General features: G+C 31.8%; 2 protein-coding genes across 2 annotated transcripts; both read left to right on the plus strand.

Moving 5' to 3' along the window:
* Positions 1-6,335: 6,335 nt before the first annotated feature.
* LOC139484233 (uncharacterized) lies at positions 6,336-10,995 on the plus strand. The gene is made up of 4 exons (XM_071267967.1): positions 6,336-6,784; positions 8,517-8,578; positions 9,138-9,200; positions 10,864-10,995. Exons 1-4 carry the CDS (start codon positions 6,343-6,345, stop codon positions 10,993-10,995), a joined length of 699 nt encoding a protein of 232 aa, XP_071124068.1. The 5' UTR covers positions 6,336-6,342.
* A 4,382-nt stretch (positions 10,996-15,377) lies between these two features.
* LOC139486006 (uncharacterized) lies at positions 15,378-21,242 on the plus strand. Its single transcript, XM_071270686.1, has 6 exons — positions 15,378-15,439; positions 16,947-17,040; positions 17,594-17,697; positions 18,354-18,438; positions 19,047-19,137; positions 20,933-21,242. The coding sequence occupies exons 1-6, from the start codon at positions 15,401-15,403 to the stop codon at positions 20,970-20,972; spliced, it is 453 nt and encodes a 150-aa protein (XP_071126787.1). The 5' UTR covers positions 15,378-15,400; the 3' UTR covers positions 20,973-21,242.
* Positions 21,243-27,376: the final 6,134 nt, after the last annotated feature.

The following is a 27,376-nucleotide window of genomic DNA, read 5'->3' on the forward strand; positions in this document are numbered from 1 at the left end:
GCCGAACAAAAGGAAATAATTAAATAAAAGTATCAAGGAAATAGATACTTAAAATTAAAAAAAAACACGTCATCTCCTAGAAAAATGTATAAAAAAAAGCGAACTGTATTCATTGACAATATAGGAAGACGATCAACAATTAATTGCTTTGGAAAAAAGTCAATCTGAACCTGGTTTGCAGTTCTGAACGTTTTGTAATATAAAAATTCTTAGCTCTATGGTCCATAAAAAGTAAAACAAACCATAAGGACTTTTAAGAGCTTCGGTTCGAAGCTAGCGGAAAGTTGATCTACAAGTTGGAGCTATCTTAAACAAATAAAAACCTACCTCAGAAAAAGACCTTCCTTATCTAATTTTATGGACAAAAACAGGTATACGGTTTGTACAATTATTCACTAGTGTTTTGTAGCTGCAGAAAGATTTTATAACTAAGGCAGTATTTTGTAAATATTCGTCAACTTAAATACGATTCATTAAAACTGATTAAGTCTTTGTATAATCTCGGAAGATTCCATAAATTACCAATTTAAGTCTGTAGTTAGTTTTTTTATTTTTAGTATTAGTTGTCACTTACATTCGTTCGGTTATTGTTTTCTTAAATCATAATGTTATGTGTACTGCTAAGCAGCTGTATTACGAATGGTTCAACTACCTGTCAGAAGTTATATTGTGCATTGCACAGACTTCGTTGCACAAACAGAATTTAACCATAACATTATAAATAATTTGTTACCGATATGCTTTTCTTGATTCATCATTATTGACGAACGCAAAATTTTGCCTATTTTGTTATAACTGATACTGGAATTCTGTTTTTACTTTGAAACATACCAATAAAGAGCGAATTCTTATTTTTATCACAAAACATGTATAGGCGGATTCATTTCTAACATGAATTTATCAGAATACAGAGATAAAGAAGCATCACCATGATGTGTTAATCAACAAAGTTCTAATGTTTATGCAACCCCTGTGTTGCGATAAGAGATTGTTAAACCCTTGTAATTGTTGATCTTCCTTGCTTGTCTCCGCCTTGTTTATTATTTTTTTAGTTATTTCCTTTGCTTTCTTCTCTCCTATAACATGTCAATGTAGACGAAGCCAATACCATAATAAGTGCCAGTGATCCAGTGCATACAGTATACAGGGAAACATTATTCACTTTGTCTAAAAAATAGAAATGAACCAGAAATCAATATTACAATCACTTTGATTGGCTGTATGGATGTAAAATACGATTTCTTAGTCGAAAATATAGCACTTAAGGACTGACGTTGTATGAAGTTGTGAATTATTAACTTATTAACTTTGGTAGAAACTTGTGAAAAAATTGTGGTCAGTTATGGTAATAAAATTTCTCTTTTATCAACTATCTCTTATGATCAATAAAAGTAGAAGGATGTTATACAAATTGGCTACCGTATAAAATTGTTTTCAGCATAATGTGAATTTTTTTGAAAATACACCATGAGAGATGTTTATTTTCTTTTCGATATACAAACACAGAATGTAAAGGTAAGGAAATGTAGAATGACTGCCAATGAGACAACTATCGACAAAAGTTTAAATGAAATGGATGTAAACAATTAAAAATAGCTGTACGTTCTTCAACAACGAGATTTAATTACATTGTTGAACGTGTAATATAGGTTACCTTTATGAATAAGTTTGCTTAAATAATTAATAAGTTTAATTGGTTCATTTCTAAATTTCCGGTCTCGGTTTACCACTTAAACTTGATATTTAGTATGTGCTGTTTGCCGTTTTGAATACGTTTTCTACATGTTCATCAAAACTTGCACACCAAATCTGTGTATCATTGAAAGTTACAAACGTACAAGTAGCCAATTTGCACTGAGAAACCAATTTGCAACTATCCAGCAATTTTTTTTAAGACTGAACAATTTGTATTATTATGATTGAAAATTAAACACGTGTTTAACATATATTAATATATTTAGATATTCACAGTGCATATCAATAGATGAATTAATCACTGGAAAAAGCAAAATCTACGGAAACGTCAACATGCGATGTCCACAAAATATCAACTTTTAAAAATGGGCAGATACAATATGTTATAGGCATCCGTTTCCTTAAATTTAGACGGTTACAATTGACTAGTGTCAAATTTTTCTAAATATTTGAAGATATAAAACAAACCATCTATTATTCAAATTTGCAGGATGTGATTTAAGCATGTAATTATGCAATTGTTGGTACTCCTTAATTCTTATTACAGAATCATAGATCGTTTGGAGGTCGGTTCAAACCCATTTTCTATGATGCATTATGTATTCAAATTTAAATAGTAGTTACAGTATAGTGAACAAGGAAACATCTACAAAACAAACACATAGTGGATTTGTTGGTCTGAATCATAATAATTCGTAGATGAAAAAACTGTCGCAATACATGCAATAGGTGCAATTAAGGTTCCCACGCGTTATGTCTATTATTTTATACTCTTATTTGTGTGATACTTACATTCATATTAGTCTATTTCACTTGTTATGGTAGCATTGTCAGGCAACAGGTTTACTAACTCATCTGTAAATACATGTGTAACATATGGGTGTATTTACGCTAAATTAGGATGACTTAACTTTCTTTTTCGTTATTTCACGTTTTTAATGACGTAAAATTCATTTACAATTGAATTTTAAGCGATTTAAAAACACTCAAGAAAGAGCTAAAATAAGCAATAGCTGTAATGCAATTTCAATTGTGTATCCATAAATGATTGGTTGCTTACATGTCGGAAAAAATACTAGAGCACAATCATGAAATCACGTAGCTTATTATTTTTTGTTCTAGCAACAGTCAAAATGTTTGTCTCAAAAATACACGATGTTGGTTATGTTATATCCTGTTCGTCTTTGTTTAAACCAGTTGTAGACCTTAACTGTGATTAAACGTATTATCAAAACTGTCGACAAACATTTATCAGTTATAGTATTATATTTTGTATTAATATAGCTTTGAAAACAATTAACGCCAAGCGATATTGGGCCGTTTGGCTTTAATTTAACGAGTGTATACATTGCGCTACTACTATTTCTTTTAGACATTTAAATGCACTGTTTGTTTTAAAATTTCTGTTTTTATATGATCATTATATTTATCACGCAAAGAATGAGAACAACAATGACAAAAACAGTTATGAATGATAGTCCGACCATAATATTGAGTAAAACCAATACCGTGATTTACGTATAACAATCGCCATAGTAGGAAAACAAGACATTTAAACCAGACAAGTAAGGGTCAGATTTGAGTAAATAAGATATGCTTAAGGATGTACTTATATGATGGTTCGGAATATGTGTCAGAAGTTCGAAATCTTTTGTGTTTTCCCAGACGATACAATGTAAAATATTTTGCCCAATAACACCCATTTGTCTTTTTATGTAAGACTTAAGGGGTAGGCCTTGGTGTTAAAAATGTTTTCTTATATTTACATCATTGTAAAGGTATGGGTCCGTGCATCATCTGCCAAAGCCCTAACGCAATTCACTGTTTCTTTTTATGTTTACGGTATATTGAATATGACCAGTTTTGGGGTACCCTAAAAAACGGTCGAAAACACTAGTAGGTAAAATCATTGTGTGTTTTTGTACGTGTTATCATTAGAACCCCTGACTAACAAAATGCATAGAGAAAACATATTTTAAAGTAAATCTTAAACATCATGGTAATACAAATAGCCTGAAGGTAAAAAAAACGTTTTTTAATTATTGATACGTTGAAAAGTCTGGCCAGCTCAGATATCATTTATTTTTCAAACTTAGCCAGAAAAAAAAATATCGTTCAATTCCTGCAAAAACATGTTTAAACATTTATTGGTAATTAATCTTAAAAATGTCAAACTTTAATCGAATTTGACCATTTGGAATTTTCAAAATCTTTTAGTTACCAAGGCACACGAAAAAAGAAGAATTTTGGGACAACATTCATTTTTCCCTTCCAAACATTGTACAGACTGTCTTTGCATTCTTTTTATGTGTACTAGTCAAAGGTGTACCGTCCCAATAATATTTTTTTAAATTTTACAAAGAAAAATAGTAATATTCAGTATGAGACCAGTACCCTTGGGGCGAATTGACATCATTTTTTATCACAACTTATATTGGTTTCTCTCCCCAGACTACAAAATGCCCCTGTCATCAATAGCAGACGCTATCAGAATTCAAATGTAAGTACTATCTTTGTGTTAATTTAGATTATCTATTAGCCCATGCTTGTACTAGGATTGATGTTCAGGCCATATCTACCAGAATAGTGCCTTTATATTTGAAAATAACAAACACAAACAGTAAGTACGAACTCTGTATCAATGACTTACCACTAAAACCATATAACTTCATTATTTAATTCATTTGTTCAAATCGAATTTCCAAAACTTCCATGATTTTTGTTCTAAATGATGTCACAAGACACTATAGTCGTTGCTACAGAACTCCTCAGACTCGATCAGTTTATTGGTGTGTTTTAAGCATTTCGTGTATGAATGGTAATTTTATACCTTTTCATCCACATCATTTAAAAAATATGTTCTTTAGTTTAATGCTTGGTGGTGTCAAACATTTGTTAGCATCATTCTCACAGCCAAAAGTAATCAACATCAATGCTTGATGACTGGTTAAAAGTAAAATCACAAAAAACTGAACTCAAAGGAAACTCCAATAGGAAAGTCCATAATCACGTGGTAAAATCAAATAGCAAAACACATCAAAAACGAATGGACAAGAAAACTGTCATATTCCTGACTTGTTATGTTAAAACGCACTAATGACTTTCAATACATGTGTAAGAGTTGTCTCCCATTTACCAGGTCTACCTCTTAATAGCTCATACAATGTCATTTGTGCAAATTTTAGACGGTTTCTTGATTTGTGTCTTGCGATTTGAGCCCCAAGCAATACATTTGTACCAATGCAAATATAAGGTAAAAGATCCACCATATTTCAAAAATCAAATTTTTCGAAAAGAAGCCCCATGACCTATTAATATTTTTAGCTTATTTTGTTTTCAAACTAATGGTCTTCCGACTTACAGTATCAATTTTTAATTCTTAAGAATTTACTTAGGTGAGGTTTTGGAATAATTATAAGTGTCAAATGTTCGGACTCCTTGGTGTTTTTCCATACGATACAATGTAAAATATTTTGCCCCATAACACCTATTTATCTTTTAACATAAGACTTAACATCTCATAAAAGGTCATTTGACAAAATTTAAGCAGATTCTTGATTTTCTTTCTTTTGATTTGAGACCCAAATAAAACCAATGCATATACAGGTATAAGGTGAAAGTATGAGCCTTTTCCCGCCATATTTTATAAATCAAATATCTTGAAAAGGAGCTCCATGACCTATCAATATTTTTAGCTTATTTTGATCCTTTAATTATACTCTTCCGGCTTAAAGTATCAATTTTGAATTCTTTATTTATTTAATTTTACTTAAGATCAACCATGTACATCCTTAATAAAGATGTAAGGTCATTTAAATGTGAACAAAATCAAATAGATTAATTTAAGTAAAAAACAATGTAGCATTTCTCCGTCAGATCTACATGCATACTATGTACTTCATTCGTCGTTGAACAATACAATTGACAGTTCTATATTTATTTTGTTTACTTTGACGTTAACTCAATAGTTAAAAAACTAACATGTATTAATGATCTAGGTTTTAAACATGGACTAATGGTTTTGTTTTAACTTGATAAAAATTTTGGACACAATCAAAGACATTTTGTTCAACCGAAATAATTGTCACCACGATTGCACTAGTTTAGTTTAAACATATTTATTTATAGTGAATTGGGAAACAAGTTTTGCAACTTATATTAATCCCTTTTCACTTTGCGGGTGCGACCGCTGCCTTGTAGCGGCATTAGCATTAGCCTTCCCCTTTGTATTACATAATCTTCGTATATTTACATCTTATATAAGTACTTTTGCATAAATCTCAATACCTGTTTCATTATCTGTACATTACATATGTCACCTATCCATATTGATCCAGTACGAAGAAAACAAATTCATAAAATATATATTGCGGATCCGTTCCTGTCATTATCTATTGAAAAAAACACTCAGGTTGGGTGTTTAAATTTCTAATTTGTATATTTTAACCTTATCAAGGAATTCGATAGTTTATCTATATTGAGTGTTTATTGTTTAAAATGCAGATTCGTATCTTTAAAATTACAGTTACGTTTACAATATTGATATTTTTAATAAGCTAGCCATATGGTTCTTGTAAAAGTATATTACTCGAAGTTAAAAATAAGCCTAAAATCCTCGGATGAATAAGGAAGTAGCCATTTGACAAAATGGCAGCTTGGGGAGCTTTACAGGAATACGTAGAACATAATGCTAATGACGAGACTGCAAGTAGTGATAAAAGAACTGTAGACACTTCTTCGACGGATACACATACAATACTAGGTAGGAATCGGTCGTTGAGGAACGTAGTTAAAGAACTACAGAGAACGTTTCATATGTATAAAGACACAATGGAAGAATTGATAGTAAAGCCTGTGATGTTTCTTGAGAAGCAAACTCACAATGATATATCCGCAGCCAAAGGTCAACTGAAAGAGTCTGAAGGAATTTTAAAACAAGCTGTTATATTACTGATAGATGGAGTTGAAACAATGAAGGAAGCAATGAATAAACACAGTCGTAAAATCGATGAATTGTGGAACTACGAAGAATGTTCGAGCGAATTATCATGTGACATTCTTTCTATAGACTTTCAAACAACGACACAAGGTAAATACTATAATTAAATTAGCATTGTCAATTTTGTGTTTAAATTACTACTGTATTCCCGATTTTATCTTAACCATAGCACCTTTAAAATCTATATTTCATTACAACTTTATTGCATGATTGGCTAAATACAGCGTGACAACAAAACCAATTAACAGCAAACACAGAAACCATACTTGGAAAACAAGTGTCGGTAATAAACACATATGCATGAAGTAGTAAACATACTATTTAAGTATAAAAAGATACACAACACCAAATTTATCAGCAAGTATTCATCCAGGTGACCATAGTATTAATTTATGTACTATTAATGTAAAAAGTATGCAAAATAAAGAAAAACGAAAAAAGATATAGATTGGGTTAAATGCAATAAGTGTTCCATTGTCCTTTGACAAGAAACATATCTCAATGAAGAATTAAAGGCTAGTATGTAAAAGGATACTGATTTATCAACTGCAGTTACTACGTCAAGTAGGGGGATAGCATTCGGTATTTAAAAATATGCAGATATTGAGGTCATTAATTAGATCTGCGATATTGACGGAAGGCTTACCTTATTAAATGTGAAAATGGACAATGTCATTGTGTCTCAAGTTTGTCTTTACGCGCCAAATTAGAGAACAGATAGAAATTCTTTGTTCAAGAAAGTAAACAAAATTATAGAAGAAAATGCTGTAGACATTACTCTGATTGCCGGCGATTGCAATGAAGCGTTGAAAATTTAAGATAGGAAAATCGTAAATAAAAATCGAAATTAGGAACAAACCTATTCTTTACTGTAAAATAAAATCGAAATTATCAAGGGAGAAACCAAACAAAAAGAGAAAAGAGAATTATAACACTTTACGACACTATAAGGTAAACAATTAAATGAAGATGAAACAATAACAAATCATATAATAAAATTACAGTTACAATTGGACACACTTAAAGAAAGGCAACCAAAGTGGGCTCAAATAAGATCAAGAGAAAAATAATAGAACTGGGCGAAGACAAAAGAAAATAAATTAGGTTGGGAAAAATTAAAAACTATATTAGTAAAAGTTTTACATTTGTACATAAAGGACACAAGGAAAACCTTCTTTTATAAACTAAACGAATATGTGTTCTTTCGTTATTCGTTATAACAAATACCCATGTTCTTTAGAAAATTATCTTCCAGTATGATTATTAAACGTAGATTTGAAAATATTATCGTATGTTTTAGCACAGAGACTAAAACAGCTTTTTCATAAACTAATTAATAAAGAGCAAAGTTCGTTTTATTGGAATTTGATTTATTGCAAATCGAAGATATAATGCAAAATGCAGAATCAAACGAAATAGATGGAGCTATCGTATTTGTTGATTTTACAAAAGCTTTTGACTCGTCGGAATTGGAATTCATGTTAAGCGTTCTAAAGCATTTTGGTTTTAATCAATCGTACAACGTCATATCGTAGGAGGAAACACTAAATAAGGAAATACAGAAGTTTGTGATAAAATAATGGATGAGTATCTGACTAACCCTAAGCATCTCAAATGAACAAATAACATAAATAACACAAATATAAATACAAATGGTTAATTAAGGGGTGAGACATTTTCTTATCTAAACGTATCTCCACAAAACCGGTAATGATTTTAAGTAATTCGGACTGGTGAGCAAATTCATGTTACAGTACTTAATTTACAAATGATAAAGTAATATGACTGTTCTTTAGTTTTTACCTTAATTTCTCTATTTTAGTTCAAAATTTCATAGAACATCATGATGAGATTGGAAGATTTTACCATGTTGAAAATCAAAAGGTAGGATGTAAAGAAAAGTGTACACTTTTCAGGTAATTCAAATAGGCAAGACCAAATATTTGGCATTGACATTGAAAAGTAATAGCGTTAAAGATGTGAAATACATGTCTTGTCAAGTAAGTTTGATAGTAAATATAACTGCAGACCTTGTATATTTGTTTTCACTTTTTCTTCTATTTACTGTACCCAAAACACTGTTTATATACATGTTATTAGCACAATGAAAATATTTGTGAAGCATTTCGCCTCACTTTGTCTACAGGTCATGTCGTCCGAACATTTGTAAAATAAAAAGGTTGACATGAGATGAATTAGCAATTCTAGTACAAATTTAATGAGAGCATTCACGCATACATACTTGTATTTTAAACAATTTAAATAAGAATGTGTTCCAATAAATAATTTTGCAGTTCGTGAACCGTTGTTTCACTTTTCTTTTTTTTCACATTGTGCTCAAAATAAAAATAAAAATATGGTTTATTAAGTTTGTAATTAATTTCTAAATAACTATTAGTTATGATTACACTACAGAACTAAAATGGGGTGGTCTTTATTTCAGAATACTGAAATTCAAAAGCCTGATAAATGCTACATTTGTAATGACATAATACGGGAAAACAGGGTAAGTTTATTAGATAACATTTTTTAAAGTATTATACTTGTATACTTGCGTCTGAGGAAGTGTTACTTTTCTAGAGTAACACAATCTCAATTTCGAACTAACACAAACCACAAACGGTTTTGAATTCCCTAATAACTTTGATTTTCATAAAATAGATTTTTTAGATACATGCAAATCATCGTATACCCTAGATTTCATCTTTACGTAGCATACATAGTATATCATTGATTGAATTTAACCATATGTCTTTTTTCTTTACATTCTGCTTCAAATCAGTAGTTTCTTGCAGTTGATAAACAAATCCTATTTACTCTAGTGTAACATAATTGCCAGTGAGACAACTTTCCACCTGATAGCAAATAGAGGTTAGAGTCAAAAGAAACCGCAAATTAAAAAAAAATTGATGCATATGATTTTATAACTATGTTTTCACTATAAAACTTATGTACATATACATTTTTCTGAAAAATTCATTCATTTGTCCACATTTTAAAGAAGTTTGCTTTTTTTAATTGCTTGCTTCCAGAAAGCAATTCGCCGAAATAGTTTCCGTATGCAAGTAACCTTAGCGTGACCCTCTCGTAAAAATCCGGTGATCACAATTCGCATTAATCTGTCATCAAAATAAACTTTCATCTGACTGTACATATTATACAAATGCTCAATATCCATGCTTCTTTGGTGTTTGTTCACTATAACTACGGCTTTAAAACACGACACTTAATTAGTTGCCTTATTTTCACATCATTACAGGCTGAAACAAAACAAAATGACGATTATACGATATGTTTGCGTAAGAAATGATTCAATCTTGGACAGAAGTCTTAGTTTATGATAAATATATATGCATTGGTGTAAAAATTGAATAAACATGGTGTGTCACCAGTCACTCGTTTCATATGACTTTAACAACTACTGGTCACATAACTGCTTTCAGCTATGAGTAAAACCAATACTAACATAATCAGTTATAAAACGCGTTGAAATGACAACAATTACTACAAAACAAATCCAACAAAAAAGTAATCTTCCTTTTATGTACAAAAAAAGAACAAAAACAAATATGATATACCTCAACAAATGACAACAACTGAATAACATACTTCTGACTTGGCATTTGCTGAAGTTTTCAAAATTATTTAATTTATATGGATACTAGAAATTTTAATTAAAAAAAATTGTATTAGTCTGATACAATTGCTTACAGTTCATGATTTTTCTTGAAATAAATACGTATAATACGTGCCCTAAATGTGTCTCGAACTGATCTGTTTTCAACGCGCTTTTAGCGTTTGTATTAGGTGCGTGTAGCGTACAGGTATACGCTAGACACAGGCCTGAGTTGGATGAAATTTTGTATATGCTGCATACACATTTCCTCGAGTTGTAGCGTTGACAAAGCGTATAACTTTGTATTTCGACCTACTTCAAACTTATGTAACGCGCGTTTAACGATTGCTTAGCGTTCCTCTGGCATGTAACTAACGTATATCGACTTTGTCAATTTTCTCAGTACGTTTGGTGCACGCCGGTCTTTACGCCATTGTGTGACGCCGGCATAACTATACAACACTTTAAAATGTTTTGTTGGCAATTGATGATTTTAAGATTTAAACCTATTACCTTCAGGAAGATGTAGAGATGATTTCTTAATTTTTTTCAGTTAATGCTAGGTATAAGCATGTCTTATCATTCTAACTGCTTCAGATGTTGTACATGCAATAAATGTCTTGACGGTAAACCATTTACCCTGTTTGAAGGCAATTTATATTGTGTCGACGAATTTTATAGGTAAGAATCCAAAAGTTGATTTTCAATTTAAAATACATTACAATATAGGAAGATTTCTGATTTCGACGTTTACAGACCTCAGATTCAATTAATATTATTACATACCTATTTACATGGGATGATTAGAGTATTATCATCACTCATATTTTAAATTTTAACAACCCGTCTATTATTACATAAAATTGAGAATGGGAATGGGGAATGTACCAAAGACAACAACCCGACCATAATGCAGACAACAGCAGAAAGTTACCAACAGGTCTTCAATGCAACGAGAAATTCCCGCATCCGTAGGCGTCCTTCAGTTTGCCCCGAAACAATTATATACTAGTTCAGTGATAATGAACTTGGCTCCTGACTTGGGACAGGCGCAAAAATGCGGCTCGATTAAACATGTTTGTAAAATCTGAACGCTCCCTTATACCTCAACGCAAGAAAATAAACGCATAACAAAACACACATCAAAATTCAGTTCAAGAGAAGTCCGAGTCTGATGTCAGAAGATGTAACCAAAGAAAATTAAAAAAAAACAAGCCTTTCCGTAACGTTGTCACATGGCTTTCCGGCGTTGCTCGGTAAATTTCGTAAAATAAATCTCAATGGTACATATCCATTAGTAAATGGGACCACTGACGTAGCTATAAAAATGAACAGCGTGACGTAACGCCGTGTATAATGTAACTCTCACAACATTGAGAGCCAAATACGATCAATTCAGGTTTCTCTGTCTCTGGATTCAAAACGTCTTATATGTGACTACCTTTAGGTTCTATCGAAGGTACATTAATATTCATTCTTCATTTGTTCATTACGTTAAAGATATGTCAAGTCCCCAAATTTCCATAAAATATTTTTAAATAATTAATATGTTGCTTTCACCTTACACCTTGTGGTCGAATTTCTCTTACAATCGGAAGACTTGGACTAAGACCAGGAAACTTTCGCTATCTACGTTTATATCCGTATATAGCTATTTTACACCATTTAGTTGTTCCCTGTACACCCTTCTGCTTCGTGTTAGGGTGTACTTTGATACTTAAGGCTGTTAAAATATCCATATATATGAATATTAATGTACGTAAATTATAATATAATACTGTTGTTTTTCGCGTCTGTTGATGCATATGATATGTATGATAAAATTATTTCATATTAACTGTTACATTTGGCATCCGACGTCCGTAAACTTTTCACTTATTTAACTTCTAGAGAATCATTTTCAATTACATTTCTCGCATTCGCCGTACCGGATGAAGCGAGAAAATCAATCTCGTTGAGATGATCAACGATAATCTATAATTATTCTTGTTTGTAGAAATTTTCCTTTAAAATCTGTTTCCTGTGGTTCAAAGCTGCTACAGGTAACTTATAAAAGATTTTTGTTTTTAAATTGCTATTTAACACCTTTCGTTTTCGTTGTTAATAAATAAATAATCTCATTATGGATACCAGAATTGAAATATATTGGCGCCAGACACACGCTTCCTTTTCAAACGAAAAATAAGTGACGCTCCTTTAAAATCTGTTTCCTGTGGTTCAAAGCTGCTACAGGTAACTTATAAAAGACTTTTGTTTTTAAATTGCTATTTAACACCTTTCGTTTTCGTTGTTAATAAATAAATAATCTCATTATGGATACCAGAATTGAAATATATTGGCGCCAGACACACGCTTCCTTTTCAAACGAAAAATAAGTGACGCTCGAATCAAACAATGTTAAAAAGGCCAAATAAAGTGTAACGTTGACGAGTATTTAAAAGCACCATAATTCCGAGTAAAAAACACCGCAATACAGCTACGGTTATCCATTCCTGAGGAAGAAGATCCTTAATATTTCAAATTTTAAATTTTTGTAAACACTTTATTTATATTAACGAGGATATCAATGATTACTCATGTCAACACAGATGTCCTGCCTACTGGGCTGGTGATACCCTCGGGGAATTAAAAGAAACCCAACCAGCTGTGGCATCGACCCAGAGCTTGTAAATAAATTAATGAAATATACATGTACCAGGAATATATATATTTGCACCAGTTGCGCGTTTCGTCTACAAAAGACTCATCAGTGACGCTCGAATCTGAAAATGTAAAACAGGCCAAATACAGAAGGAGGTTGAAGAGCTTTAAAGACCAAAATAACCTTAAGATTTAGCAATACAGGAAATATTGATAATAGTTTTTGTCTATTCATTTATTCAAAAATGTTTCTGAATTTATGCAGTTAATTTTATAATCTTTATTTCGATCCTTCGATTTTTGTCGAAAACGCGAGACATAGCGATCCTACATCCCGTCGTCGTCGTGGGGGTTCTCGGCAGTGTCCATAAATATTCATCTTGTGGTTAAAGTTTTTGAAATTTAAATGTCTCTCTTAAAACATCCTGGATTTCTCTCAAACTTGGACAGAAGCTAATTTATCATCAAAAGATAGTATTCAGAAATAAATTTTATAAAAACAATTTCCAGTTTATCCGTATTTTACTTATAATTGATCTTAGTGTTTCTCTCAGTTAACATTACATTCACTCTGTGTTCAAAGTATGTATCATTTTAATAGCTTTCTCAAACTATCTTGAATTTTTACCAAACTTTTACCGAAGCTTGTTTATGATTATAAGAAAGTATCCAGAAAGAAAATAAGTAAAAACAAATCCTGTTTATCCGTATTTTACTTACACATGGACTTAGTTTTACTGCCAGTTAACATTACATTCACTCTGTGGATGAAGTTTTTAATATTTTGATATTTTTCTTTAAACTATCCTGGATTTCTACCAAACTTTCAAAAAAAGCTTGTTTATTATCAGATGATGGAATCCGGCAGTTAATTTAAAAAAATCTTTATTTTCGTATTTTAAATATATATGGACTTAGTTTTCTTCCAGTTAAAATGCATACAGGCTGCAGTTAAAGTTCTTAAAATATTTATTACATTCATAAGGGAGGCGAAAAACTGGGTTCCACGGAACCCTTACGAATTTTGTGATTGAACGGAGACTCTGAATGACCGTAGCAAATTTGAAATGTGATTTACGTTCATATTACACGAATTTGACTACATTTGAGCTAAAAAAAAAAAAGCCGAAACAAGTGTCAAGCTTACAAAATTAAATATACATGCAGCGTTATCGTGAACACCGTTGACACTGTAGCCAAGCTTAAAAAAGTATGCATAATTGCATAGTATATACAGCTTTAAAAGAAATTAAGGATAAGATGCTCGAATAGTGTTTCCTCACTAGATGTTTTCTTCATATGCAATATATATCTACTAATTACTAAGATGCAACAATTCACAAATTAAAAAGTTCAACGTTATCGATGGCATTGGAAGATTAACGAATCTAATTCTGATGGATCAGATGAATTCACTAAACAATTATTGTAAGCAACATATGTATGTCTCACTGATCTTTGAAACTAGTTTCCCCTGAAATTACACTAAGTTTTTAGTTGATTGAACTTCAACTTTATCAAAAAGTACCTCGACCAACCTGAAGCGGGGCAAACGGACGGTCGAACGGACGGACATACGGACGAACGAATTGACACACAGACAAAAAAAATAACGCCCATAAATGTGGCATAAAAATTAGTATATCAAATTCAGGAAAAAAGTCTTTAAAACATCTACGATCCTTGTTTTCATGATACCATAGAGAAGGAAAACGTTAATCAAAACAAATACATACCTAAGCCTCTTCATGGGAACTTTATATTTATAGAGAGATATTCACGCAATGAGCAGTGAATCTAACAACACAGAATACTGTCTAGGTTACCTGCATTGATGACGTCTAAATAACGTGCTCGACTGGAGTGCGTGAGGTTGTGATGTCTTCCCCGTCAAGGTCTATTCAATAACTTTATGATTTACAATAGTTACTTCTCCTCTTTGTACGCGACAATAAGGAGTAAGAGCAGAGACTGGTAGGCTCGGAGTCATTATACAATGTTCGGTTTGGGGTACATGTCTTTCTTTGGATTGTTACCTTGTTAACTAGCAGACTTAAAATCTGGCTAAGTGTGTCAATCTAGTGAATGGCAAGGTTAATTTTCATTAGGGACTCGCATGTTTGGTTTGAATACCGGTATGCATTTGGAAAACCTGGCATTGAGAAATGCTTACAAATCTAGTACATATACATCCGATTAATTCATTTGACTTTTGTACCTGTCATTGCTTGTAATAATAGTTTGTTCACCCTCTTTATGTGTTAATCTTATGACTGGAAAACCTACAGAAGTCAAGGCGTTGTACTCTGATGCTGTCTTTTACATGAAATTTTACTTTTTGTCACAGTACAGGTCTAACAGTTTGCTCCTATACTTAAATATGTTTTTTTGTTGTTTTATATCAGCAACGAAAGGAAAGTAGAGCCGTAAAAAACATCAGTCCACTGAAAATGGAAGGCATTGGTAATTTAAAGGATAATAAACCATCGGTAAGTGTATTAGAATAAAGAAACTTTGTTAACTACCGGAGTTAAAGCTTTGTGGGTTTTCCTCTTTTAATGATAGAACATGAGCGCTATCATTGATAGTGTGTTGATAGTCCTAAATATAAAGCTTTACTACAACTATCACTTAAACTAAACATGATTGAGAAAAACTAGGTCAAGGTCATATAAACCAAACAAAAAATACAAATTTATCTTACAATCACAATAAACACAAAATATACTTGACCGATTGCTTAAAGTTTTTGAGAAACATACTTAATTGCTTTACATTATCATATCGGGGCCTTTTGTAGCTGACTATGCGGCATGGGCTTTGTTCATTGTTGAAGGCCGTGCGGTGACCTATAGTTGTTAATGTCTGTGTCATTTTGGTCTCTTGTTGACAGTTGTCTCCTTGGCAATCATACCACATCTTCTTTTTTACATTAACCAATAAAACCAATCATTGATCGATGAAACATGAAAATAGGGGCAAGGTCAGATAATCAATACCAGACAGATATATACAGCTTACAATTATTCCATACACAAACTACAGTTGATCTATTGCTTACGGTTTAAGAAAAACAGACCAAAACCAAAAAATTAAAACTGAGCAATGAACCGTGAAATGGGACCAAGGTCAATAAAACTAGAAAGACTGACATATACATCATAAGATATGTCCTTACACCACATATAATTGACCTGTTGCATACAGTATTATATAAAAAAAGACCAGCACTCAAAAACACAACTTTCACCACTGGACCATGAAATGAGGTCAAGGCACCTTACAATCATTCCATACACCTAATATAGTATGTGACACTATGATTTACAATACGCCTTCTCCTCTTTGCACGCTACAAGAGGGGTTAAGAGCAAAGATTGATAGGCTCGGAGTCATTATACAATGTTCTGGTAGGGGAACATGTCTTCCTGCAGACTTTTACCTTGCAAATAAGCAGATTTAAAATCCAGCTCAGTGTGTCAATCTTGTGGAAGGAAAGGTTATCTTTTTAATGGACTCACATGTTTGGTCTGGATATGCATTTACAAAAACTGGTATTGAGAACTGCTTACAAACACTATACGACTATAAACAGGATAAATGCATCAAATTCATTGTGTGGACTTGTGAAACAGTCATTGTTTGTAAAAATGATTTATTCACCAACTTGAAGTGTTAATTTATTCACGGGAAAACCGACCGAAAGACAAATTGGACTGACTGCTTTATACATTATTATTTGAATATATGTTGATGAATGTTTGAATGTTTAAATAAACATTTGTTACTTGTCTTCTTCTTTCAAATTCTGGCTGATTTTTGCGTTCAACATTATAAGCTAGACGATGAATATGTAAAAATTAACATTCGAATTATTGTTCAACTAAATCATCTTTGGAACACAAAAGAGATCAAAATAAAACTAAAAATGCCACCACTTTATATATATTTGGTAGGCTTATTAACCTATTGCTAAGTGTACATTTGATATTGTAGTCCAGAACAGTTAAAAGAAGCGCCAATTCTAGATATTCAGTTTTTGCTCATGAAAAACCATTAAATCCTATACCCTCAAACAGTCCTAGAAAAAGTAAGTTATTACCTATATTATAACATAGCATGTAGAGTTTTATGCAATTGTAAACTGTCAATCAATTCGTAATGCATAATTATTGTTTTGCACAAAAATGCGAAATTCTATCATGAAAATAAACATGATAAACTAATCGCTCATGAAAAATATACATGTATCTCAGTCCATTGAAAACAAGTGTAGGCACATTTTATAAATCAGTTACATGTACTTTGTAACGCAATCATCACATTAGATATAATTCTATTGGTCATTATCGGTACAATTACTTATATGAAAATTGCGTTTTTTCTCTTCAAATAAGCCTGTTATCAACTTTTAAATAGAGAGAGCAAGTTATAAGTAAAAACTGTTGTGTCAGGTATATATTCAAGATTATATACTTTTTAAATTAGTTTAAAACCATACACATAGTTCGTACCACAGAATCAACAAAAAGTCACTTAAATAAAATAAAGACGTATAGCACTTTTGCATATATTGCATTTATAATGTTCAAAATACTTATATATATGCGACATACTTTGGCTAACGTTCTTTTTATTTTCAGGTTCAAGTGGGTTTATAATTGGGAAAAGAATGCAATCTAGCAACTTTGCTATGTTCCCTTATGATATACCTGGTACCACAAGCTCACAGAAAATGATCGGAAATGTAGATTATAACTGCTTAGATATATATCCAATTTGTTTCAACCTGTTGTAGGGCATGGGTGTCATTTTAAAACTTCTTACTTGGCATAAGTTTTAACATCAATATATAATAGATATTATGAGGATCATGTGTGATGAATAACGATTAGAGGAAGAACTTGTTAATGTGTGTTTATGTTTGATAGATTATAGAAAGACAATAGAAGCAATGTTTTGTTAAATATCAAATAAGAAGAACAAACAATAGATGTTAACCCCCGTCACATATCAATGTGCCTTTCAAAAGTCTAGAAAAAATAAGTGTATGTCTTGAGTCACATCTTTATATCTCCTTCAATGAAAACCATACAACTTTCTCAATAAACCCAGGTTTTATCATAATGCCTTCTATTGTATGAGAACTAATTATGAATTCACTAATGGGTATCAATATCTATGGATATTTCTTATATGCGCTACTGCACATATTTTATATTATGGCCGTATTATGAAACACAAGTCTATCAAAAACCGTCATAACCTTTAAGACTTTTAGCAAATAGCTCTTGAGTATACAATCCGTAAGATAATCTATCTTTCTAAAAACAAATTCAAGTAACCTGTTTTTGTTTATACTTTTTTATGTATGTGCAATACAAGAGTTGTATATTGTTTCAGTACAGACGACAGCTTACGCCAATATCAAAATCCAAATCATCGAAGTCCAAGTTACAAGAACTCGGAGTAAAGCATAACGATAGAGGTTTGAATATTAATTAGTGTGTTTGTATTCAATCATGATAATATATGTAACAAACATGACGTAATCAAACATATATGAAAAAGTATAAGAACTGAGGTGCTTTAAATCCGCCGAAAGCACCCACAGTAAAACTTGTTGTCAATTTCAAAGAGCAAAGGAATATTTCGGTATAATTGCGATTCAAATTTTCATTTTCAATCAACATATAAGCTGATGCATACTACCTCTTGAATCCCTTCATAATATCTGAGCTCTCGATTGACCACATTCACCAATAATCGTTACGACATGAAAGCCTACATGTGCGTTTTTGGCAAGCACATATAACTTTCACCATTCCGTAAAATCACTTGTTTAAATGTTTGCATTACTGTGACAATACATTAGTATACTATCAACGCATTGGTCGTGAATACTGTCTGTGATATTATAAAGAATTCTTTGAGTTTATTTATGTGCGAATGAGTTGTTTGTGATTAATGTCTAAATATTGCTTGCTTATTCGTAGTAAATCTAAAAATTATAGTCATTTAATATTATATAAATGAAAAGTAAGACCCAAATCACCAATCAAAAAATCCTAATAATTATTTACATGTATTTCTTAGGCAAAGGCATGATTATGCAAGGGGTTCAAAGTGATCGTCGATCCCTCAGCGAAACTGGGCCACGAATACCAGAGGATCTAAAGCAGATTAGGTAATGTGTGAATTGATCAACAGTAATGAAAACTGTTGGGAATACTGTCTAATCGGAAATGTAAAAAAAAATTGAAATATTAAGGCTTTTCTACCTCAGGCATAGATTACCTTAGCTGTATTTGTCAAAACTTTTAGGAATTTTGGTCCTCAATGCTCTTCAACTTCGTTCTTTATTTGGCCTTTTTAACTTTTTTTTATTCGAGCGTCACTGATGAGTCTTTTGTAGACGAAACGCGCTTCTGGCGTATATACAAAATTTAGTCCTGGTATCTATGAATGAGGTTTTTTTTCTTATTGATTATATCACATATATATATATCGGCCCAATTGTTTTAAACTGAACGGATATCTAAAACGCTACTGGTAATTACTTTCGAGTCCTTGTATAATTATAAAGCAAATATGATGAAAATGAGTTTATTTCTAACCAAAATATTAGGGACTAAGTATTATTAAATCCGTAAAGTTGAACTACTACTAAACATACAGCCATACATCTGATTCTTTAACTTTCAAACTGACATTGGTGATTAAATAAAAAAAAGCCCAGGTTTCAATTGACCTTAACTTATACATCACTCCTAACGAGAGTGGATAAAAACCTATTTAAAGGAAAAATGATTTTTTTTTATGTTCATCGGGTTGTTTTCTATTAGCTATTTCATCGATGTCCAACGATTTAATTTTACGCTGTTTGAGAGTAAAATTGACTCAATCCTTTTTTTTTACTGGTCCCTATATTTGCAATACAAAAAATTTGGATCGATTTAAAATTATTTGTTTTTTAATGTGTGTTATAAATATTACATTGTGTACGTTCTAACAGCTGACTCTAACAACATGTTAAAATAATATTTCGGGCTAACGGTCAAGATAAACAGACAGTTATATGAAACGGATGTATTCTTTCTTATAAGGAACTGACAATAAATAAATTAAGTAAGTGCTTTGTTATAAGCTATCTGAACTGATAACATTTCACCACTGACGTAGCGCTTCGGCCGCATACAATTTAAGTTCGCCGCATTCTTGCGCCTGTCCCAAGTCAGGAGCCTCTGGCCTTTGGTAGTCTTGTATTGTTTTAATTTTAGTTTCTTGTGTACAATTTGGAAATTAGTATGGCGTTCATTATCACTGAACAAGTATATATTTGTTTAGGGGCCAGTTGAAGGACGCCTCCGGGTACGGGAATTTCTCGCTACATTGAAGACCTGTTGGTGACCTTCTGCTGTTGTTTTTTTCTATGGTCGGGTTGTTGTCTCTTTGGCACATTCCCCATTTCCATTCTCAATTTTATTTTGTTTGAATTTTTACATGACTTGGGCGATACCGCATCTGATGGATTACATATTTCTTTGGTATTTCAGAAGTGAATTCCTAGACACTGACATGATTAACAAAATACCTTTCAAATATTGGCAGTTTATAAATTTATAAATTATAAAGAAACTAAAATTTCAACTCGCTTAGGACTAGTTGACCTTATAATTTGGCTATAATTTTTAGTGTGTCGATTCTTATACATCCTTGGTTTTTAAAAAAATCAACCTTGAGAGTTCCTGATGCAGCAACGAATGGAATTTATATAGTGTTTTTCTTCATTTTGTATATCTATTGACGTAAGATCCCTTTCGAATTTTTTAAATTTTATTTTACGTTTCTGAGTTTTTGGATTTCGTTCATAGAAAATAGTGGATTTTCAACATTATACAGTAACATTTATACGGTTCAAATATATGGCGGATTTGTTTTTTAGTATATTAATTTTCTATTTCCTTTTGAAATCATTTCAGTGAGCCAAGATGTTTTTCACATCGACCGAAAACTTTGTAAGCTATTGAAGACTAACACACATTTAAGATTACAGCAGCTATCAATTCATATTGAGCTTCAAAATGGAATTTACAAGACACCTAGAATTGATGTGGAATACTGCGTTTTACACTGATTGGCATTGCTGTATGTGCACTTATAGACTGAGTATAAAGACTTATTAAATAACCATACAAACGCATGAACTGTACAATTCAGAAATTAAAGTGTACAGCATCAACTGAATGAGTTCTCATATCTGTATAGTTGATAGCAATATCTATATCTGATCAGTATATTTTTATTTATTTTTTTAAAAATAAGATTCAATGGGAATATCGATACAATCAATATCTAAATGCTTTACCACAGTGATAAATTGATTACCGTTAAAGTCATATGATGTTTCAAATTCAAGTAAAAAAGTTTAAAATGTTTTCTTTTTCTTTATTTACTAAAAGAGGGACGAAATATACCAGAAGAACAGTCAAGGTTCACTTTAAAAAAAAAATCGAATGCTAAAGATTTCATTATACAACACAAATATAAGCTGATTTTTTCAAAACTAGTTTATTAATGTACTGCTATTAGTGTATTCCCGTACTCCAATTCTTTTACGTATTCAGTGACTTTAACCAGGAACTTATACCGACCTTAGACAATCCTAGTCAATTAAGATTGGAATCAAGTACGCCAACACGAGCGGGGTTCGAACTCACAACCTCGGTGTTGACTGGCTAGTGATTACAGTAGTAATTATTTAGATCACTTGGCCACCAAGGCCCCAAGAATGTGTGATGTACATTACGTAAGTTTCAAAGTTATTAGACCATGACGGAGCGCGTTGGCCACAAAAAAAAATCCATTGATATGAGATGCGTAGATACTTTGTTAGATGTACATGATGTAATCACTTGGGTTTTTTGTTTGTTTGTTAAAGTGCCTTACATTTAATTACCGTCGATGAAAGACAAAAGCAGCGTGGTATATTGAACTTTTTCTTCTGTTCCTTTTGATTATTTTGATTTTTCTAACAAGATTTTTCTGTCATTTTCAAAAAAAAAATATAAACTGAACCAAGAATCGTTGACTTGGTCTTGATGCTAACAAAAGTTTCTAAATAAAGTATCTGTGAATTCTTTTAAAATAAATTTTCTCACAATAAAACAAACCAAACAGGGAGCCTTTTCTAGACTTTCCCTTCTTTGTAGTTTGGCTAATCAGGGAAACAGCGTTTTATGTTTTTCTGGATACTATCGTAAAATTGAAAACAACAACAACATTAATCAGAGTAAGAAGTGTAGATGAATGTGCATCTTAATCTTGGAAAAATAAAGATAAGGAACAGTTCCTATTCAAATTTTATTAACAGTATTGCACAAGGTGTATGTAATGAGCACTTTACGTACGCTCTTTAGGTGTAAATATCAGACTAGAATGGACTTGTAACGTTTGAGTTTTAATCTTTTAGACTTTTAGTGTTGAAATTTACTATTCAGTATACCTGTAGCTTAAATGGGGATTGATCATTAAACTTTAAGCAAAAATAGGTTAAAAATGTGTCAGGTTCCGCCTTATTTTGCTGTTAGTGGCATGCTCAACAAAAATTTGGAAAAGTTATTAAAAATTTTCCTCTAGATAAATTCTTTTAATTGTAAGAAGATTCTGTTAAAGTTTGCTAAAAATTCAAGATGGTTTATGAATCTAATAAATGTTTAAAACACTTTAACTTCAGACTGTATGTTATGTTAACCGGAAGAAAAACTATGTCCATTTATAATTAATATATCTCCTATGAACATGATCAAATTGAGGCGCAAATTGAAGTATATGATCAAACAAACAGTAAAGAAATTAAAACTACTTACAAGGTGACTATTGTAATTGATCACTTTTGAAAGACATCTCATACCTTCGACACATTTGAAAAAGCATTTGTGACCCTACGTCTTTTCTATGTGAAAACTTCTCCTGACCTGGTACAAATGTTGAAATAGATCTAAACTTAAGGATCGCAAAAATATTATAACAAAATGTACGACTAGCGTCTCAAAAGAATGGAAAACAGAAAAAAAATGGATCTATGGTGTTGCTTCACCTATGAACAGGTTCTTTTATTATCCATCTTTAATAAGTTGCAGATGGGACAGTGTAAACAATAGTATCTCATTTTTTCTTTAAAAGATCAAGTTTGCAGGGTATACACGTGTCTGACACTACATTTTCTACAGCTATGAGCGAATTTCAACTATAAAGGAATGTCTAATGAACGTGTTTAGGATCAACTTTGAAGAAGTTAATCAAGTAACTTAAAGAGTTCAAACGAATATCTTTAGGCATAAATTAGACCATGCATATTTCTTACAAACTCCATAATCCCATTAGTCGGAAAGGCTTGAGTTTTGAGATATTCAAACATACAACTAATGTTTTCTAATTAAAGAACCCTGCAGTATGAAGTAGTAAGGAAAAGTCTAACAAAAATTAAAACAATCCAATAGAAGGTAATGGAAAATCGAAGGCGCTAAATATAAAAGAAGCACTTACCAAATCAGCTAACAACACTGGGACCTACCTGGTGCATTTAACGACAACATATACATGATATATACAATATTAGGTCAATGTCTGGAAAATATAAACTTTTTGTATGAGGCTGAGAAACTAGGGAAGGGCGAGGTTCTACCAAGCCCTCTCCAAGTTTTGCGTCGAGTACAAAAAAGTTTATATTTTTATGACATTGACCTGATATTGATTTTATACTGATTTTTTAACTTAAATTAATAAATTGACAGCTTTTCAAATCGCAACACAAATTTTAAAATTATTTTTAATTATTTTCATCCCTATATGGACCCCTGACTGTGGAGAAAGTGTTCCATGATGAAATTGACATTATACAAAATATATCTATGTTTAAGAAATAATTGATGCAAGCTATACTTTATTGTAGTTTTAACATGGTAGACATTATATTCGTGATTATTTTTGCCCGAGCGATAGTGCATCAATTATTTCGATTCTGATTAGGACAATTAAAGGTAATTTCGATGTCCGATGTTTATAAGTTTATGCTCTTTTGTGAACCTCCTTTTTTGTTTGTAAACAAGCAAACGACTGGCAATGTGATTTTTCAGAGGGAGGGTTTTTAACAGGCTGCATGAACGGTTGTCGTATTTAGGTCAAATATGTCAATTACGAATTACAACGCATTACAGTCATAATAAATGAATTAGTAACATCATTTGCATCATTTAAGAGTTTAGAAGTGTTTTAAGGTAATGAAATATATTAAACCCATGCCAATTTTATAAATTACATTATTCTGCAGAAGTCAATATACGCATTTTTACCTATTATTTTGTTTGTTTTGATCACACATCGTTGTTAAAATCATGGAATTTGATGCGACTATCATACTAGTGAGAGGTTAAGCTAGATGTATAACTAGGTTTAGTCTACTTTTTTTTCTACATTAGAAAATGCCTGAACATATCAGGATATGACAGTTGTTATACATTCATTGACGGTACTAATTGTTCTGCACCAAATGTGTATTTCAACAATAAATGTATATTAAGCTTTCTCCCAAGTAAATGTTACCTGTTAACCCAAGACAAGATTTTGGACCTTTCATCTAACATTGACGTGTACAACCATATTCCATGATGACAGACTAATAGTTAACATTTCAATCCTTGTTACATAGAGAATTAGAAATTTTGAGGTACTAACCATACCAAAATAGTAAGCACCTATGACACGTATGAGGCGTAATCAAACAATATAGCTGTAATCAAAAGACGACAAGCTAGGCTGAATATGTTGTATGAATGCCAATGTGACAACTCTCTATAAGAAATAGAATAACACAGACATTTACATAGGTCACCACACGGCCTTCGAAGATTAGTAGAACCCATACTGTATAGTCATCTGTGAAAGTCACCGAAATATCAAAAGCAAAACAATTCAAACGAGAAAAACAAACGGCCTTATTTCAGTACAATGTAATTGTCGAGATTATCGCGGGATAACGACGTTCCTTAGTTTGTACATTACCATTGACGACATCGGCGACGACAGTGACCTTGCCGTGGGCTCTAACGAGTTGTTATTAAAAGTTATGGCTGAACAGAGGAGTTTGCTTATATTAGCGAAAATATAATACTTCAAAAAGTATTAACATCAACAGTGATGAACGAAAAACAAATGTGAAACGAAAGCTCAACAGGATAAATTTCTTTAGTATACATACTGAATTAAGTATGTACATGTTTTCTTCTACTTTTTGAAATGGTTGTTCTGAAAGAATATGGAAATGCAAATCAAAGCTAATTTGGCTAAATTAGATGAACAATCTATGTTTCAAACTGTTATCTACCTTTGTAAATAAAAGCAACCGTAGTATAGCAGTGTTCAAAATTCATATATCGATTGAGAGAAAACAAATCCGGACTACATACTAAACCCAAGGGAAACATATCAACTATAAGAGTAAACAAATTAACAACAGGAACACTGAAGTTCAACAAAAGCAAACGCCAACATACATAGACACGAACTTTTTGACAACTGCCATATTCATGACTTGAGGAAGGACATTTTAAGAAACAATGGTGGATTGAACCAGGTTTAATGGCTAGCCAGACCTTCCACTGTTAAAAAAATAGACCTAAATTGCCAACACTGCGTGACAGAATTACATCACTAACTAACACAATAACATACATCATAGAGAAACGCACAAACAATTAATATAATAGTCGACACAACATGCCAACCGCAGAACAGCAAAGAACATACTTAATCAACAACAAACCAACAAACACCACTGCATATCAAAAACAGTAACGCGCTTACGCAACAAACATGCAGTCACGAACTTTATAAATTATTCTCACAATTCTCTTCGACACACTTTTAATGACAATGATGTTATGGAAAGTCAAAAAATAAATACATGAATGTTGAATATACAAAATACTAAGACACATCATATAAAAAATGTAAATTCACACTCGATAACAGTCATTTTCGGGAAGTAAACAATTATGTAATTGAAATGCAGTATGGACAACTAAAAATAAAAAAATAATATATTATTCAAACGAAACCATACACTACAAAAGTCTTAAAGTCTGAAAAGACCAGTTTTTGTCTTAATTTGCATGAACTTTTACTCGAAACTCTCCAAAAGTATGACTTGTGTCTTGATTTTTCTTGACAAATTCTCATTTATATTAAATTTGTATGAAGTTTCCAAGACATGTTCTCGACATTCTGAATGTGGTCTTAACATAGCTTGACAAATTCTTGACATTTGAATGCTGTCTTGAAATTTCTCGACATATTCTCGACGTTCTTATTTTTTTCAGTATGGCTTGACATATTCTGAACATTTTTAATTGTGTCTTAAATTTACTTGACAGTTTTGAGCTCTACAAATTATAAACAATATTCATGATATAACTTTTATCTGTATTTCTCTTAATATGATATACTGTATTTTCAAGTTACACTTCTTACAACAAAAATAAAACTTGGGCATGTCAAATAATTGAAAATTTGGGTATATTATAAGTTATCTACGTTCATATCCGTAGATATGAGTATTTTAACACCCTGAAGTACCCCAGTACACCATGAGGCGTAGCCGAAGGGTGTACAGGGTACTGAAGGGTGTTAAAATACCCATATCTACGGATATGAACGTAGATAACGAATTTATCCCCGGTCTTAGTCCGAATCGGCCGAGTTTTATGGAAATTCGGGTACAAAGTGTACCGTGAAAACAACGTTTTTTTCATAATTTAAAAAAGTTTTATTGAAATTTGGAAATTTTACATATTTTTTACGGGGTGTAGGGTACTACCTTTGGTAGAACCCTACAGGTAGTCAAATATACGACGTTTTTAATACGGAGACAGAGTGACAGGATTGAGTCAAATTTGGCGCTCAATGTTGTGAGAGTTACGTCATGGATGGTGTGACGTCAACATGGGTCATTTGCATAGCTAGGTCTGTAATCCCATTCCTTGAAAATGTGGCAGTCAAGTGATGCATTTAATGAAATGAGTGTAAATGATCGGCATAATAGAACAAAATCGTTAATGAATTAGATATTTAATTACAAACATCATGGATAATCTACAGAATTAAATTTTTCATAAGGAGCAATCATGGAACTAAGGAAAACTTACGTGAAGTTCACCGGGATAATGGTTAGCAACGTCCGGGGATATGGGTTAGCAACATCCAGGGGCTATGGGTTTTGTAACGACGTGCGTTAACCAATCAAATTCCTAGATATATACAAAGCCGGGGATAACAATATTTTTACAAATGCAAATATGGCTATGAAATCTAAAGTATAAAATAATTTAAATGTGGGTTTTTAAATAATTACAAATTTGTATTCCTAA

Source organism: Mytilus edulis, chromosome 8, assembly GCF_963676685.1.
Source record: "Mytilus edulis chromosome 8, xbMytEdul2.2, whole genome shotgun sequence".
NCBI lineage: Eukaryota > Metazoa > Mollusca > Bivalvia > Mytilida > Mytilidae > Mytilus > Mytilus edulis.

Bases quoted from the DNA above. Each gene is read 5' to 3' on its own strand.
- LOC139484233 (XM_071267967.1), top strand. From the start codon at position 6,343: ATGGCAGCTTGGGGAGCTTTACAGGAATACGTAGAACATAATGCTAAT. The intron at 6,785-8,516 runs GTAAATACTATA...TCTCTATTTTAG, and splicing joins CTTTCAAACAACGACACAAG to TTCAAAATTTCATAGAACAT. The intron at 8,579-9,137 runs GTAGGATGTAAA...TCTTTATTTCAG, and splicing joins ACCATGTTGAAAATCAAAAG to AATACTGAAATTCAAAAGCC.
- LOC139486006 (XM_071270686.1), top strand. From the start codon at position 15,401: ATGGAAGGCATTGGTAATTTAAAGGATAATAAACCATCG. The intron at 17,041-17,593 runs GTAAGTTATTAC...TTTTATTTTCAG, and splicing joins CTCAAACAGTCCTAGAAAAA to GTTCAAGTGGGTTTATAATT. The intron at 18,439-19,046 runs GTTTGAATATTA...TGTATTTCTTAG, and splicing joins AGTAAAGCATAACGATAGAG to GCAAAGGCATGATTATGCAA.